The 13499-nt window shown below is 31.9% G+C and overlaps 1 protein-coding gene across 3 annotated transcripts in view; it reads left to right on the forward strand.

Moving 5' to 3' along the window:
* LOC119638010 (ankyrin repeat domain-containing protein SOWAHC) overlaps window positions 1-13499 on the forward strand; it is a 127889-nt gene that overhangs the window by 91902 nt on the left and 22488 nt on the right. For 2 of the 3 annotated variants that reach the window (XM_038034521.1, XM_038034524.1), the window contains exons 5-6: window positions 1980-1985; window positions 4051-4053. The exons of the other annotated variant lie outside the window; for it this stretch is intronic. In XM_038034521.1, the coding sequence (XP_037890449.1) occupies window positions 1980-1985; window positions 4051-4053 (9 nt within the window). The remainder of the gene's footprint in view (window positions 1-1979; window positions 1986-4050; window positions 4054-13499) is intronic. 3 annotated transcript variants of the gene reach the window in all.

Raw genomic sequence — 13499 nt, forward strand, 5'->3', positions numbered from 1 at the left:
TAATGATTAAATTAGTTCGTATAAGAAATTTGATATGGAACATAAGTATATAAAATTTGGATCATTTAAATCTCTTTTTTGGACATCGTTCCACACAAGGATTGTGATGAAATACTTCTGACTTCCGAATACTATCTGACTTGTTTGGAGATTAAGTTCGAATCACTGATTTGTAATTTTTAGGATAGTATAAATTTTAATTAAAATTCTTCGGAAATCTATTCACAAATTACTTACAGCAATTTGTATTTACAATACTTCCTCTTGTCTTGTCCGTTTGAATAATACAATTCAACTTTTTTGACTCGACTAATTTTGCCCTCTGCATATCCTTGCACGAAGAGCGTCCCTTCTACAGCGAGAAAGTCTAATTTGTAGTTTGGAATACGTTCGTTAACGTGTTGAGCATCCTCCAATATAATGGCTTTCATGAAAAGTGTACCTTTATATAAAAATAATGCAATATGTTTAGCGTATGAGAGAGAAATTGAATGAATAACTGCATTAACGCGAAGTAGTAGTATTGGGTATCAAATCGTCAGCCTTGCCTGACTATAGTGTTCCAACTAAACACACTTAACCGAACGCTATAATAATTTTTTTCTTTATTCATTTTAAAAATTTATTACAAATATTAAAATTTTTTTCTTAGAACGAAAAACAGTTCTACAGCAAAACAAGTAAGAAAATTAAATTCGGTCCGGACCGAGTAGCGCTTTTCCCAGTTTACGTGGTGCTGTGTGCAAGAACTTCCAATGTTATTGCCAAATCTAAAATCAATAGCTTCACCTTTGTGGCCAGGAGAATGTTTATAACATACATTACACAGACGGGCACGTTTAAAACAGTTCTGAATTGGATGCTGATCAAGAACATATACACTTTGTGTGATGTTTGAAGCTGCCTTCTGCGCGTTGCAAATGTTTTGGCAAAAATGAATATACCTCTTATCCTTCGATGATGGTTATAAAAAAGAAATACGAAGATATTGAAATGATATGAAGTGTGCATTTAAATTTAAATTCACTCACCGCCTAGTATAGTAAATAGATTCGTGCCACATAATTACCAACAATCTTAAGTTACGATATCCTAAGATTGATGGTGACTTATGACGAAATTTTTCGTTTAAGTTAATTCAATTTTTTATGTTTTTTTTTTTTTTTTGTACTTTCATATTTATTTCTTAAGAAAATTCATTCATTTATCTAAGCATAAAATCTTTATATTTCCGACATGAAAAACAAAAACGTTAACAACCATATAATCGTGGAACAATAACCGCATCGTACATACGACTAATCGTCTCAACTGCTCATTAATGGATGATACTTTGCAAATCAACTCATCTTATAACGACGATAATAATAATGATGGTGGTAATGATTCGACAACAACAATGTATATGCTTAAAACGATAACAACGCTTAATATGGCTGCACCGCACCTTTTTCTTGGCGCACTATCAATTCAAATGCCTGCTGGTAATGCAATAACGTGCGAAACGCTTCTGTCCGAACACTTTTCAACAACAACAACATTAAATGCATAAATGAATGCATGTTCGGATGGAATAATTGGTTGGTTGGTTGATTGGTTGATTACTTGGCTGTATATATACCACCATGACGATGATTATGGTGATGGCGATGTTGACGGTTGAAATGCCATATCATTTCATATATTTATTAATTGCCAAAATGACAAATGCATTGATTCCACACACACATTGAACGATGCATTGAACCCTCCTCCTATTAAAACCAACAATATAACTACGATTTGTCACAATAACGAATGATCATTTTAATATGCTGCGACTAAATACTCTTAACAAACGGATGGATACTACATTTGTTGAATATCTTTCTGGGGTTTTCGCTGCTCACCCTAAATGAATGCTTGATTGAATATTGTACATGGATTCTAAACTAATCTCATTGCGTTACTCTTCTCATAATTCTTCTTCTTCCTGTAAGCAGGGTGTAAGTATGAAATATCTCTGTAATTATTTTACGCGTATATATTTATTATAAGTATCGTGTGATATCGTCAAAAAAGTATTAAACTTAATAATAGAAAGAAATGACATATGCCGGTTATGTTGAAGAAAAATTCAGCGAATACAGTAAATATATATGTGAATTGTGATCTCCTTAAAACCCCATATTTTCTAGGTGATCAAATGCAACTTCGCTGTTTTCTTTGCTTTTATCGCTCTCACTTTCTCTCTCTTGTTTTACTAAATCACTTTTTAATATCTATACACATATTGCGCCAATTAAGCACTCATTAGCAATACTTTTGGTTAAACTAACTAATAAATGCTATCATTAGTCTTGTGTTCAAATTTGTTTTAACCGAATGCTCCGAGTCTGTGGTATTTGCATGGGCTATCACTCATCGTCTACATATTTCGTAATTGAAGTAATACGAAATAAAAAAAAGGACACACCAGCTAAACCCTAAAAATCCATTTGTGATTTTGCACAATTATTAATACAATGGGCGTGAAACTGTTGACAGTTAAAGATACATTTATTGCCATAATTCAATGCCATTGTTTCAGACAAATACAAAAGACTTGCATACGTACATACGTACGTAGCGATATATATATGTAAACAAATAATTCAAGAGAACTGTCACATACCCTCCGACAAATGATTAATAATATTATTGCCTTTTCTTAAATTGAAAGATCGAAATGACTTCTGTTTGCAATTTTCTTTCATACATTTACGCATTTACTTTCGGATTAAAAGTGAATAAAAAGACATTAATACGAAATAATTTGGTTTTATTCGAAGATCTTTTCCAGTTAAACTCTAAATTACATCCTTCGAGCTGTGTAGTACTCGTGTTTTACCCTACCAAGTGCACAAATAAACGAAACGAAATACTTGTTATACATGACGTTTATCACGTTTGGTTTATTGATGAAAATGTGACTCGCTGCAGTTTTTTAACAACTTTCCGAAAGAAACATAAAAAGGTTTAGTAGTACTTACATAATAATACTCTCACTAGTCAAATTACAACATCAACAATAAATATATATCTTGTTGCAACCGAAAAGGTGGCAAAACCATTCATACACACTTTACAACGTGCCTCCAAAATATGGCAAACGGTGAAGAGCTAACATTAAACCATCAGAGACAAGCATCTGCTTTAGACATGGCATACATCAGCAACTCTAGTTGCCTTGCCTGTCTGTCTGTCTATTTGTTCGTCTGACTATCTCGAAGGCTAACTTGTTGTTTGGTTAAACTGGGTGCCTTGCTTCGCTTGATGCGTGTATATTATCGAGTAAATATCAAATTTCGATCAAAAAAAAGAACGCCTTCGAGGAAAAACTTGCTTTTCTTTTTTAGTCATTCAACCTGCTGCACTTGCGTCCTTTGTGGTAGAATGCAAAACGCAAAACACATATTTGGAACATTAACTTGCTGCACACTGCGTACACACATGCGCTTATTTGCTTATAAGCTTTTCTACTTATAAAGCCGAAAAATATTAATAACACATATGCCTCATTATCATACTTTCGCAATATTTATGCACTGCCTGCCTGCCTGCCTACCTACCTACCTACCTACCTACTATACTATTTATTGTAATTAAAGCATGACAAGGACAGTTATTGTGCAGCTAAATAAGTAAAAGAAGATCTTTTTACCTCGTAAACAGCTGCCGCAGTTGCGTTAACAAGCCACATTAGCTGCTAATTACAAAGCGATCGCAATAACAGAGCATCAATAATATTAAGCAATAACAAGTACTTTCGTTTACAACTAATCATATATTTTCAGTATTTATATTCATTTCATGTTAAGTTTGTAATAAACGAGTTTTTGGTTTTTTATATTAATATATTATTTGTTTCATTTTTTGTTGTGCATTTTTTTTGTTTTAGTCACATGAAAATTAATTTACAATTTTTCGAATTTTTATTTTCTTCTCTTTTGCATATACATCTTGAAAATGATCCCGAATCAACTGACGTGACCGGTTTTAACTCAAATATACTTTTTACAACATATTAAGTATGTAAGTATTTTACCATAATTTTTTTTTGCTTATGAATAAAATAATTATATTTATTATAACAATTATAACATCGTAAATGACAATTAGTACATAATTTACGTTAACTGTCTTACAAATGGTATGCTTTTTTTTTTCTATTATTATCACACATTTTAAAAATCGATCTTTACAAGTAATATCATTTACACATCATTGCATTAGTTCCTGTGTAGGGTTCAATTAATGAATTGATTATTAAGAAGCCATTTATTAAATAATAAATTTCGATTTCACTAAGCAACTCATTTCGGTGATTTTAGGCATGCGATTGCGTCAAGTTGCATCAAAAACAACCTCGAACTGGCCACAATTAAGCTGAGCTTCTAATACTCCAAGTCAGACACTATACGATGACCCTTTTGCATACAGGGACTCTATTCTCTACACAGTGAATGTTTACATAGATTTTTGTTTTACGTATTTGTGTATATATATGTATATATATACATATATACTTATACCCGTCAACGAAGGATGAGAGATTTGTTCATCTTGTCAAAATGTCTAAACATTCTCCTGGCCACAAAGATGAAGCTATCGACTTTAGACTTCGGCAATAACATTGGAAATTCTTGCACGTAGGTGGGATTTGAAAATGGGCCAAATCGGTCTAAAGACACGGGCTCAGCAGCGCGTAAACTGAGGGCACCTCTGTTTATCAAAAGGAATAAGAATTTGTTTTTTGTACATTACTCACAATCTATAATAGACAAATGTACAAAAATTTGGACGCATATTGTATGGGCGATGCTACAGCACCTGCACAAAAATGGAAAAAATTAAGCACGCCAATCCAATATTATAATGCGTCAAAAAGTAATTTATTTTCGATATTTTTATAAGAAAAAGAAACAAGCTTCAAAGACCCCATAAATTATTTAGAGTTCTGAGGCAGTTTCAAATTTGGAGTGTACCTAAGAATTTTTGTCTGTCCATCCGTCCGTCTGCCTAACTGTGCAGTATCAGTGATAAACATTCTCCCGTTCGTAAACTTTTCAAGGGAAACGCCTACAAGGCCGACAACGCCCACAAGCCCATATGACAAAAACTTCTATTTTGAAAATAGCAAAAATTAACTGCTCTCACTCCATATTATAGAACATAAAAATTTGGTTCTTTTACTTTGTTTGCCTTTTTATAGAATAATGCTGACGGGTATAAAAGATTCGGTCACGACCACATATAATTTTCTCACTTGTTTGTCGTTGTACTCATTTTTCGAACCTCCAACGGTTCAAACCGGTAAATTGTTGTTCATAGCGTTTGATATTAACCTTTTCATCAAACTTTAAAACCCTCTAGAACCATCACGTTGAGCTTTTACGCTTGCTATTCTCAAAATAATTCCACATTTCAAGCCTAGTCGCTCGACAGTGCTATAATTGGGATAAGTTTCAATATATTCAAGACATCAAAACAATATAATGCTACGCAAACCCATTTTATCACTTATGAACTTATACTTATTAACACTTGTTATAAGACGGTAATAAAATGTCATGCAGATGTCAGTCAATATATATACTACGTACTGCGTCGATGCGCCTTTTGTGTCTCAAATCCACAGTTCAGATTTATACACTTGCTAGATGTCGTATCTACAAGTAATTTAGTGAGAAGTTTTCTCATTTCATCTCAAGAGAAACGCAGCCCATTTTATGAATTCTCTCTTCTTTTCTTCAAACTACGCCAGTCTTACAAGCGAAGTCGGCCAATTTAATCATTTTCACATGCTCTGCTTTAAAACATTTACAATAACTATTGAAAGTATGAAAAAACGCAAAACTTTTCCATTCATATACAATTTCCTCAAAGCCGTTTCATTTTGATGCTACGACATCAACGCAAACATAAAATATTTATCTATGATACAAAGTTTGGAGCAAACATTAGTAGAAGTAATCGAGAAAGGTCTAATCAAAAATTGCCCAACATTGCCTAACGTAACTTCATTCAAAGTCATTAAACTCTTTTAAGTTTTTTTTTATTTTCAACAGTTAAAAACTGAACGGTGAAACACAAATAGCCCCTAGTTATGGACGTAAAGGTAAAGAGGATTGAATAGGAAAATGTATATGCAGAGGAAATCAATGATTTGATGTAAAGACTTTGGCAAGATTCGACACATCAGAAAATATTTTTATGCAAGGTCAAATAGTCATCAAAAGCAAATGTGCAAAAAAATATTTGGCTATAATAGTAATCGAACTGTGGCAAAAAGGCTATACATTATTCAGAGTATGCTGTAGAGTTCTTCTAGATAACAAAATTTATATAAAACGGAGAATATGTGATTACAACGAAAAAAAAAAAAAAAATTACATCCGTCAGAAAAATAACACTACCCAAACGGATAGAAAATTCAGAGATTCAAAGTGCAATATACAAGATATGAAATAAACAACATTAAACAGATTTCGTCAGATTAGGCCACGTCTGGAATTGAAAAAATCTTTCGCCCAAATTTTGACAGGAAACAGTCAAGATGTACCTCAGCGTTGTTGGCCCAAAACATATTGGGGTTTCTGCAATATTTTAACGGTGGAAATTCAATTTAATCCGTTTGCGAAGCGTTGCGGGAATTAGCAAACCTTCACGTCTTGTATGTAAATAAATATGTGAATCAAAAAGAGAGAAACATAGAACCAGAATTACAAATGACTTCTTTCACATATAAATGTTATTTATTTAATTTTAATTTTATACCGTATTATTTTAATTTCTTTTAATTTTTATAATACCATAGAAAACCGTTTTAAAGAATACATTTAAAAAAAAAAAACAAGCGTTTGCGTTAACAAAAAAGTACTTCACTAACACTGACTTGATGTCAGTCTTCGATGAGTTCGTATAACAATTCAAGAATTTTCGGATTAATTTCTACTCTCTCCTAAAATTTTTGCTACTCGAGCAAATATATTCATTCCTTCAAACGATGCTATAAAACCCTCTTTACGTTTACCTCTTTTAATGTTTTATTTGTATATCTTTACGTTCAGGTAATTCTTTTGCTTTTTCCAACTCAGTCCGTATAGCGGATCACATGCTCCTTCTTTTAAAATAATTTCTTTATATATTTTCTTATCAAAGAATATAATAACGCGGCTTTCATAATAAAAGGTAATAAATGTACTCATTAGGAAATTTATATATTCTTCAATTTCGCAAAAAATAAATACGTTCTTAAAGCGAGAATTTCTCAACCTCCAATTCAATCTTAAAATTGTTCTTGATTTTTCTGAATATTGTGAGTTGTTGCATAGGTATTAAAAACATCTATGGAAAAACGTATAATCCGATTGTCTCTTGATGAAATCTCATACTATTCGGCTGCTTTTAAAGGACTACTTACTTTAATTTGGCCTGCTGTTAATAATAGTCGAAGGAATAAATCACCCCAACTGAAATACGATTCATTCAACTGTTTTCACTTCATACGTATAATATGCTAATGCCAAGCTTTCACTTCTAACAAACGTCCGAACGTTTGCAACAGCACTCTGCCCTTCCGAAAGTAAAAAGCAAAATGTGACGAAAGCAAAACCGTTACCGCGTTCCACGTTCAAAGCACAATCAGCTTTTATTGCACCTGTATCTCTCAATGAAGGAGTGGGTTTATGATCCTCGATATCCAGTGAACTCGATCGTAGTTTTTACGTTAGACTATATAGTTTCCGGTTATGGCGCGGATGTATGTGAGTAGTGAGTACACGGCAGTGTCGATCAAGTGCACAATTTTTGTTAGTATCGAAAGAAAGGCTTCTGGAGCGTAAAATTGGTATAATATATTCAAACGTAAATAAAGTCAAATATCGTTACGAAATTCTCATATTTGATACAGTTAATATAATATCATCAAATGACGAAAAGTCCAGGATGTTGGTAAAGTAATTTTATTCTATACTTTTATCTTCTAGCCTCATATAAATAGATAAATATTATGAAAAAGAATATAACTAAAAAATTTTTAGGAAATATTGAAAGGAGGCTTAAAGGGTTATAAAACTATATAATTTAGTAAAAAATATATTAAAATTAAATATAATTTATTTGGGTTACTCTTTTTTTTATTTAATTATTTTCTATCTTCCTATTCAGTGTATTTATTTGCATATATATTGTTATTCAAGCACAGACAAACAGTAAAACAAATACAACGTTGTTTATATCTTGATTGGAAAACATTTTTGATTCGGCAGCAATCGAGTTCTCTCACTTGTAAGAATCAAAACACAACTCTGAAGAAGATTTATCGAGATATGCAAACATCACATAGCTCTTCTATTCTTTCCCTAATATATTGTTATTAACGTTTCTGTATGCTTCTTTTCTCGTAGTAAATTTCATTGGTTTTTTTAGTTTTTTTTTTTATTTTAGAATGCCTCTCCGAATAGATGATTTTTAAAGTCGTTCCGTAGAATCAGGGAGGTCTTCCCGATTTATTCAGCCTCAGTCGTTTTTACAGTTAACCAATTTTTTTTTCTTACATTACAAGAAACTTATACGTCACGTAGGCAATATGTTAATGCTCACTTAAAGGACATTCAATTAATTTCATGTAGTTCTAATCGATAACAAAAAAGTCACCATACTTACGTCCATACGTATATGCATAAATAAGCAGGAAACAATTTTATTAAACCTACATTCTATGTGAAACTTGTAAAACGTTCAAACAACTATGTTAAACATAAAGGTGACAAAATTTGCAGCAGTTTATAATTGTTTTTTTTTTTTTTTGTAATTAACTGTATTTTTTGTTGTTACAAAATAAACAAGCATGCAAGCATACTGAGTATCTTTCTGAGTATTTATATAAACGCCAACTCACCAAATATTCCTTTCCTCGTATTTCCTCTTTTTTTATATTTATTTCTAAATAAAACAACAAAGCACAATAGCAAAAATTATTATATCGAGTTGACCGAACTGCTTTTGAGGAATTTATATCTTACACATGTTCGCCTGTTCTCAGTGCGAGTATAGGCATACATATGCATGCGTGCCTGTGTATATACATTGAAAAAACAATGGTTTTAAACACGACAACGACGCCCCATATACATAGTTATATACATCACACATATATTATATACATCACAAATATATATATATATATATATATATATATATATATATATATATATATACATATAAATATAGATACGATCACATAAATCAGTATTCCATTGTCGGTACGCGAACGTATCTCATAAATATATCAACAGCAAACAGTATTAACAAAATATGCATGTACGCCGGGATTTGTTAGTGATTTGTTGTTACGTACTCGACGTAGGGCTTAACGACTCATTCGGTCTACATCATCATTAACATCACAATACACAATAAAGCAACGCATTCACACATCTACCGTTTTTGGGGGCCTAGCCAAGGCATGTGATTTAAATTTTCGCACATGATCATGTCATGTTTAACAATTGCAATTATGATCAGATCGTCTGACACCAGTCGAGTGTTCACGTTTGTTGATTCCTTGTGTGACCACAATAGATTGAATAGATCGTATACATATACGAATAGATAGTATATATATACATATATATATACTATGTAACTATTAGTTGTTTGCAAAAGTTTTGATCAGGTTTTCATTTGAAAAAGGAGTTTATTGAGAAAAATTGGTACAATGTGCATCAATCAAAATAGTTTCCATCATTTTCTATAACATTTTACGATATTTTTGGTAACTTGACGATATTTTATTGAAAGAACTTATATTGGTTTGGCAGCGATTCACCCACCGACCCATTTTCTCACATCTTAATCTTTACAAGCACGCCTGCAAGCCAAACCATACTACGCCTATCTGAATAAGTGGTAATCAGGAGATGCCACGTCTGCTGAGTAGGCTGGGTGTGGCAGAAACACCCATTTGAGCTGCAACAGTGTATTTCGGACAACTCTTTTGCAACAAATGACCAAAATGGCATTTTTACTCAATTTGCGAGGTGGCCTTTTTCCCGCCTTTTAGACCTCTCCTATCACGTGTAAACATCTAGAAACAGTTGATTCGTCAACTGCTTAGCTGTTCGAAAGTTCTTCGAGAGTTTGTACTGGATTTTTTGCCAATAAATCTTCTAATTCATGGTCAACTTCTTTGGTTCTTCAGGCCTTTCTTTGTCATTGACATCAAAGTTACCAATTTTAAATCGTTAAAACCAAAACCTGTAGTTAGCATATGATTGAGAGAAACATCACTATAAGCGTGTTCGATGGATTTGGACAGCAGTTATCTTCAAATCAAACACCAACAAAAATGAATATTGAAAATGCAATTTTAAACGTTCCATGATTAGTGTCGACATACGCTGAATAAATCAATAATATTAAATGGGAGCTGTTATTTTATGTAAAGGAATATAATCGTTATTTCCGCTGGTATTTCCCATTTTTGTAGAAGTCGCTCATCAAACATTTCGCAAACACCTTATACATGAAATTGACATTCATATGTACAACAAGTCATATATGAAATCAATCATATTTACTATGAGAAAAATAGTTAGTCAATCCAATCGATTTAATTTCATTTCCAAGAAAAACAGTAATTTAGTCATAAGTTCAACTTATTTTATTTCAAACGTCAATTTTTTTTTTTTTTTTGTTTTTTCTTTTAACATATAGTCCATTCGAATATTCGGATATAAATTATCTCACATATACATTACACATAATTCAAAAAAGTACTGAAAAACAAAGGAAAACGTTTCGCAGAACTTATGTTTACATTTATGCAAAAATATTTTCGTTTATTTTACTTTTTCCATTCAGCCTCCAAGACTTTAATCTCACTTTTATAATCTTTGCCATCAGTTGAAAGAAGTCTGCAAGAAAAAATCGAAATTTCGATCTCTCTCCATTCATACAAACATACATAGAAATCACTTTCGCATTCTTGCCTTCTTGCCTGCCAGATATGTTCCATGCATAATGTAAATGTAAAGTAAAATAATGGGGATTATTTCTTAAAGAGATTTTTATAATTTGATTTTAAAATGGAAAATTTGAAAAATTTCACAATATTATGAGTCTAAAACGATGGCATAGCGTTGGCATATTATTCTTTAAAACATTTTCGTAAGATTTAGGAAAAAAAAGAATTTTTTATCAAATAAAAACTGAAAAGTAAAATTTTGTTGATAAATAAATTTTTTGTCATTAACCTATTTTAATTATTCAACGTCCGTTTGATGTGTACTGCTTATTACCAGCGAAAACTTCTGATCATTATGACAATCGGAAATATGAATCTATTAATGAGAGCAGACATAACATCCAAATCAACAAGTTCGTAGGATAACCTGCAGATGTAGAATGGCCATTAATGATTCCATATGACTTTTCGATGACACCTTCAAACGAAATGTATCAAAAAAAATATATTATGATATTCCAACCGGTTGCAGTTATTTTGGTGACGCTAGTTATCAAAGTCCGATTTTTCCATTATTTTACAATAAAAAAAAACTGGCATCATTAAAGTAACTGTAACTTGGAAACTATTGGTCAAAATATTATAAAATATTGGCGACATATATATATATGTATATATATATATCATCCTACGAGCTTATTGAGTGGTCTTTTACATACATGAAATCTTATACAGCCCTTAGTTAACAAGTACTATCCGATCTTTTGTTCTAAACTTTCCGTTGGGATTCCAATAAAAATCTAAAAAGTGAGACCGCGCTCAACTATTTTAAAAAGTTTGATATACAGAGAATGATTAATGATTATAAAACTGAGCTAAGACGGTTCAATTATAAATAAATTCATAGATATGGAACGGAACTACAATTAGCAGATCTTTGCTTGTCTTGTAGTGAACTTTAAATGCCCATTGGCTTATGATATAATAAATCGTATACTTCCTTAGTAAAGCTGTTTTTACTTGAAGGAGCCAAGTAGAATCTGTTTTCACATAATTTATTTTCTTACATGACTTTTTGCTAAATTGGTGAAATCATTAATAACATTACATTCGTGAAATATTTCAAATTCGTCACCTTTATGATGTATATGAATAAGTTACAACAACCTTCACTAATCCACGCAATTAACTACACGAAAAACGGGCGCAATACGCCAAATGTCATGATATCATAATTTTTTAGCATGATAACGATTACCCCATACAGTAAACTTGCAGTCAACCAGAAATGGTGAGCGGCTCTGAACTGAAATGTGATATCTATCCTCTACCGTGTGTGTATTCATTCGACATTGCGTCTTCTAATGAAAACTTATTTCTATCAACAACTTTGTCTTTTTGATTCGAGGACTTCGATTTCTCTGGCTATAACTAAAAATGCATGCCTTCGCAGATTGACTGAAAATTGTATTCATATTCTCTCAGAAAAAAAAAAAAAAAATGTTTTACTGAGCAGCAAAACAAATATTTATATAATAAAACAGTTGTAGTTTTTTATATTTGAAACTGCGTTTTTAATTTGTATAGCTAATATTTGTTTAACGGCAAATCGTATAGGTCTTGATCAATTATAATTGCCTCTTGGTTTTTTTAAGCCCTAATGAAGAGCATGAGTAGAGAAAATTTTCTTTTCAGACAAAAATAAGCATCGGAGATGATCATTGTACGATGATAATAAAAGCAAAATGTAGATCAAAGAAAAGGCAGCACTAAACATATCGATATACATGTAAAATTTATACATGAAAAACTGCAACTAGAATGTTCCGAAAGAAGTAAAATTATTTGATATTTGTACCAAAGATTTAAACAATAATAATCAACAATTTTTCACGCATACACTTTGAGTTAAATAATTTAGTTTGGATTTTAGTTTTATAATTAGTTTTAAGTTATCCATTCTGAGAAGCTACTGCAAAATATATAATAAATAACAAATAATGCAACTATGCCAAAATACGGTCGCACTTTCTTGTATTACTGCGAATTCGTACGCATTCGATAAATACCTTTACTGCGTAGGATAATCTGCCAATAGCGACTGTCTGTTTATCTAGTAAAGGATTTATAAAATAATCTTTAAGCGTCTTGAATAAAAGGGAATGCCACCTTTCGTCCTAACAGCTAAAACCAGCCGTTTGGAGAGTTTTGTGGTGACTGTGGCGACACCAGATTCACGAGAACGTTGCACTTTGATGTGTTATATAGGACTCACCTTGCACGTAATGAAGCACACGCATGACATCATTCTGTCATTTCTGGAGTAAGGAGTGGCCCTTCAAATGATAAGAAGAGTCGCACTCCCTTGTAGGATGTTGTTAATATCCACCCTGGGTGCGCCGTGAAATTCGGGTGTTGTATGTAGGCGTTCACGTAAAAAACACTGAGAAATATAAATATATATATATATAAATGTATATATATAAATATATATAAATGTATATATATA

Source organism: Glossina fuscipes, unplaced genomic scaffold (genome assembly GCF_014805625.2).
Source record: "Glossina fuscipes isolate IAEA_lab_2018 unplaced genomic scaffold, Yale_Gfus_2 61, whole genome shotgun sequence".
Classification (NCBI taxonomy): Eukaryota; Metazoa; Arthropoda; class Insecta; order Diptera; family Glossinidae; genus Glossina; species Glossina fuscipes.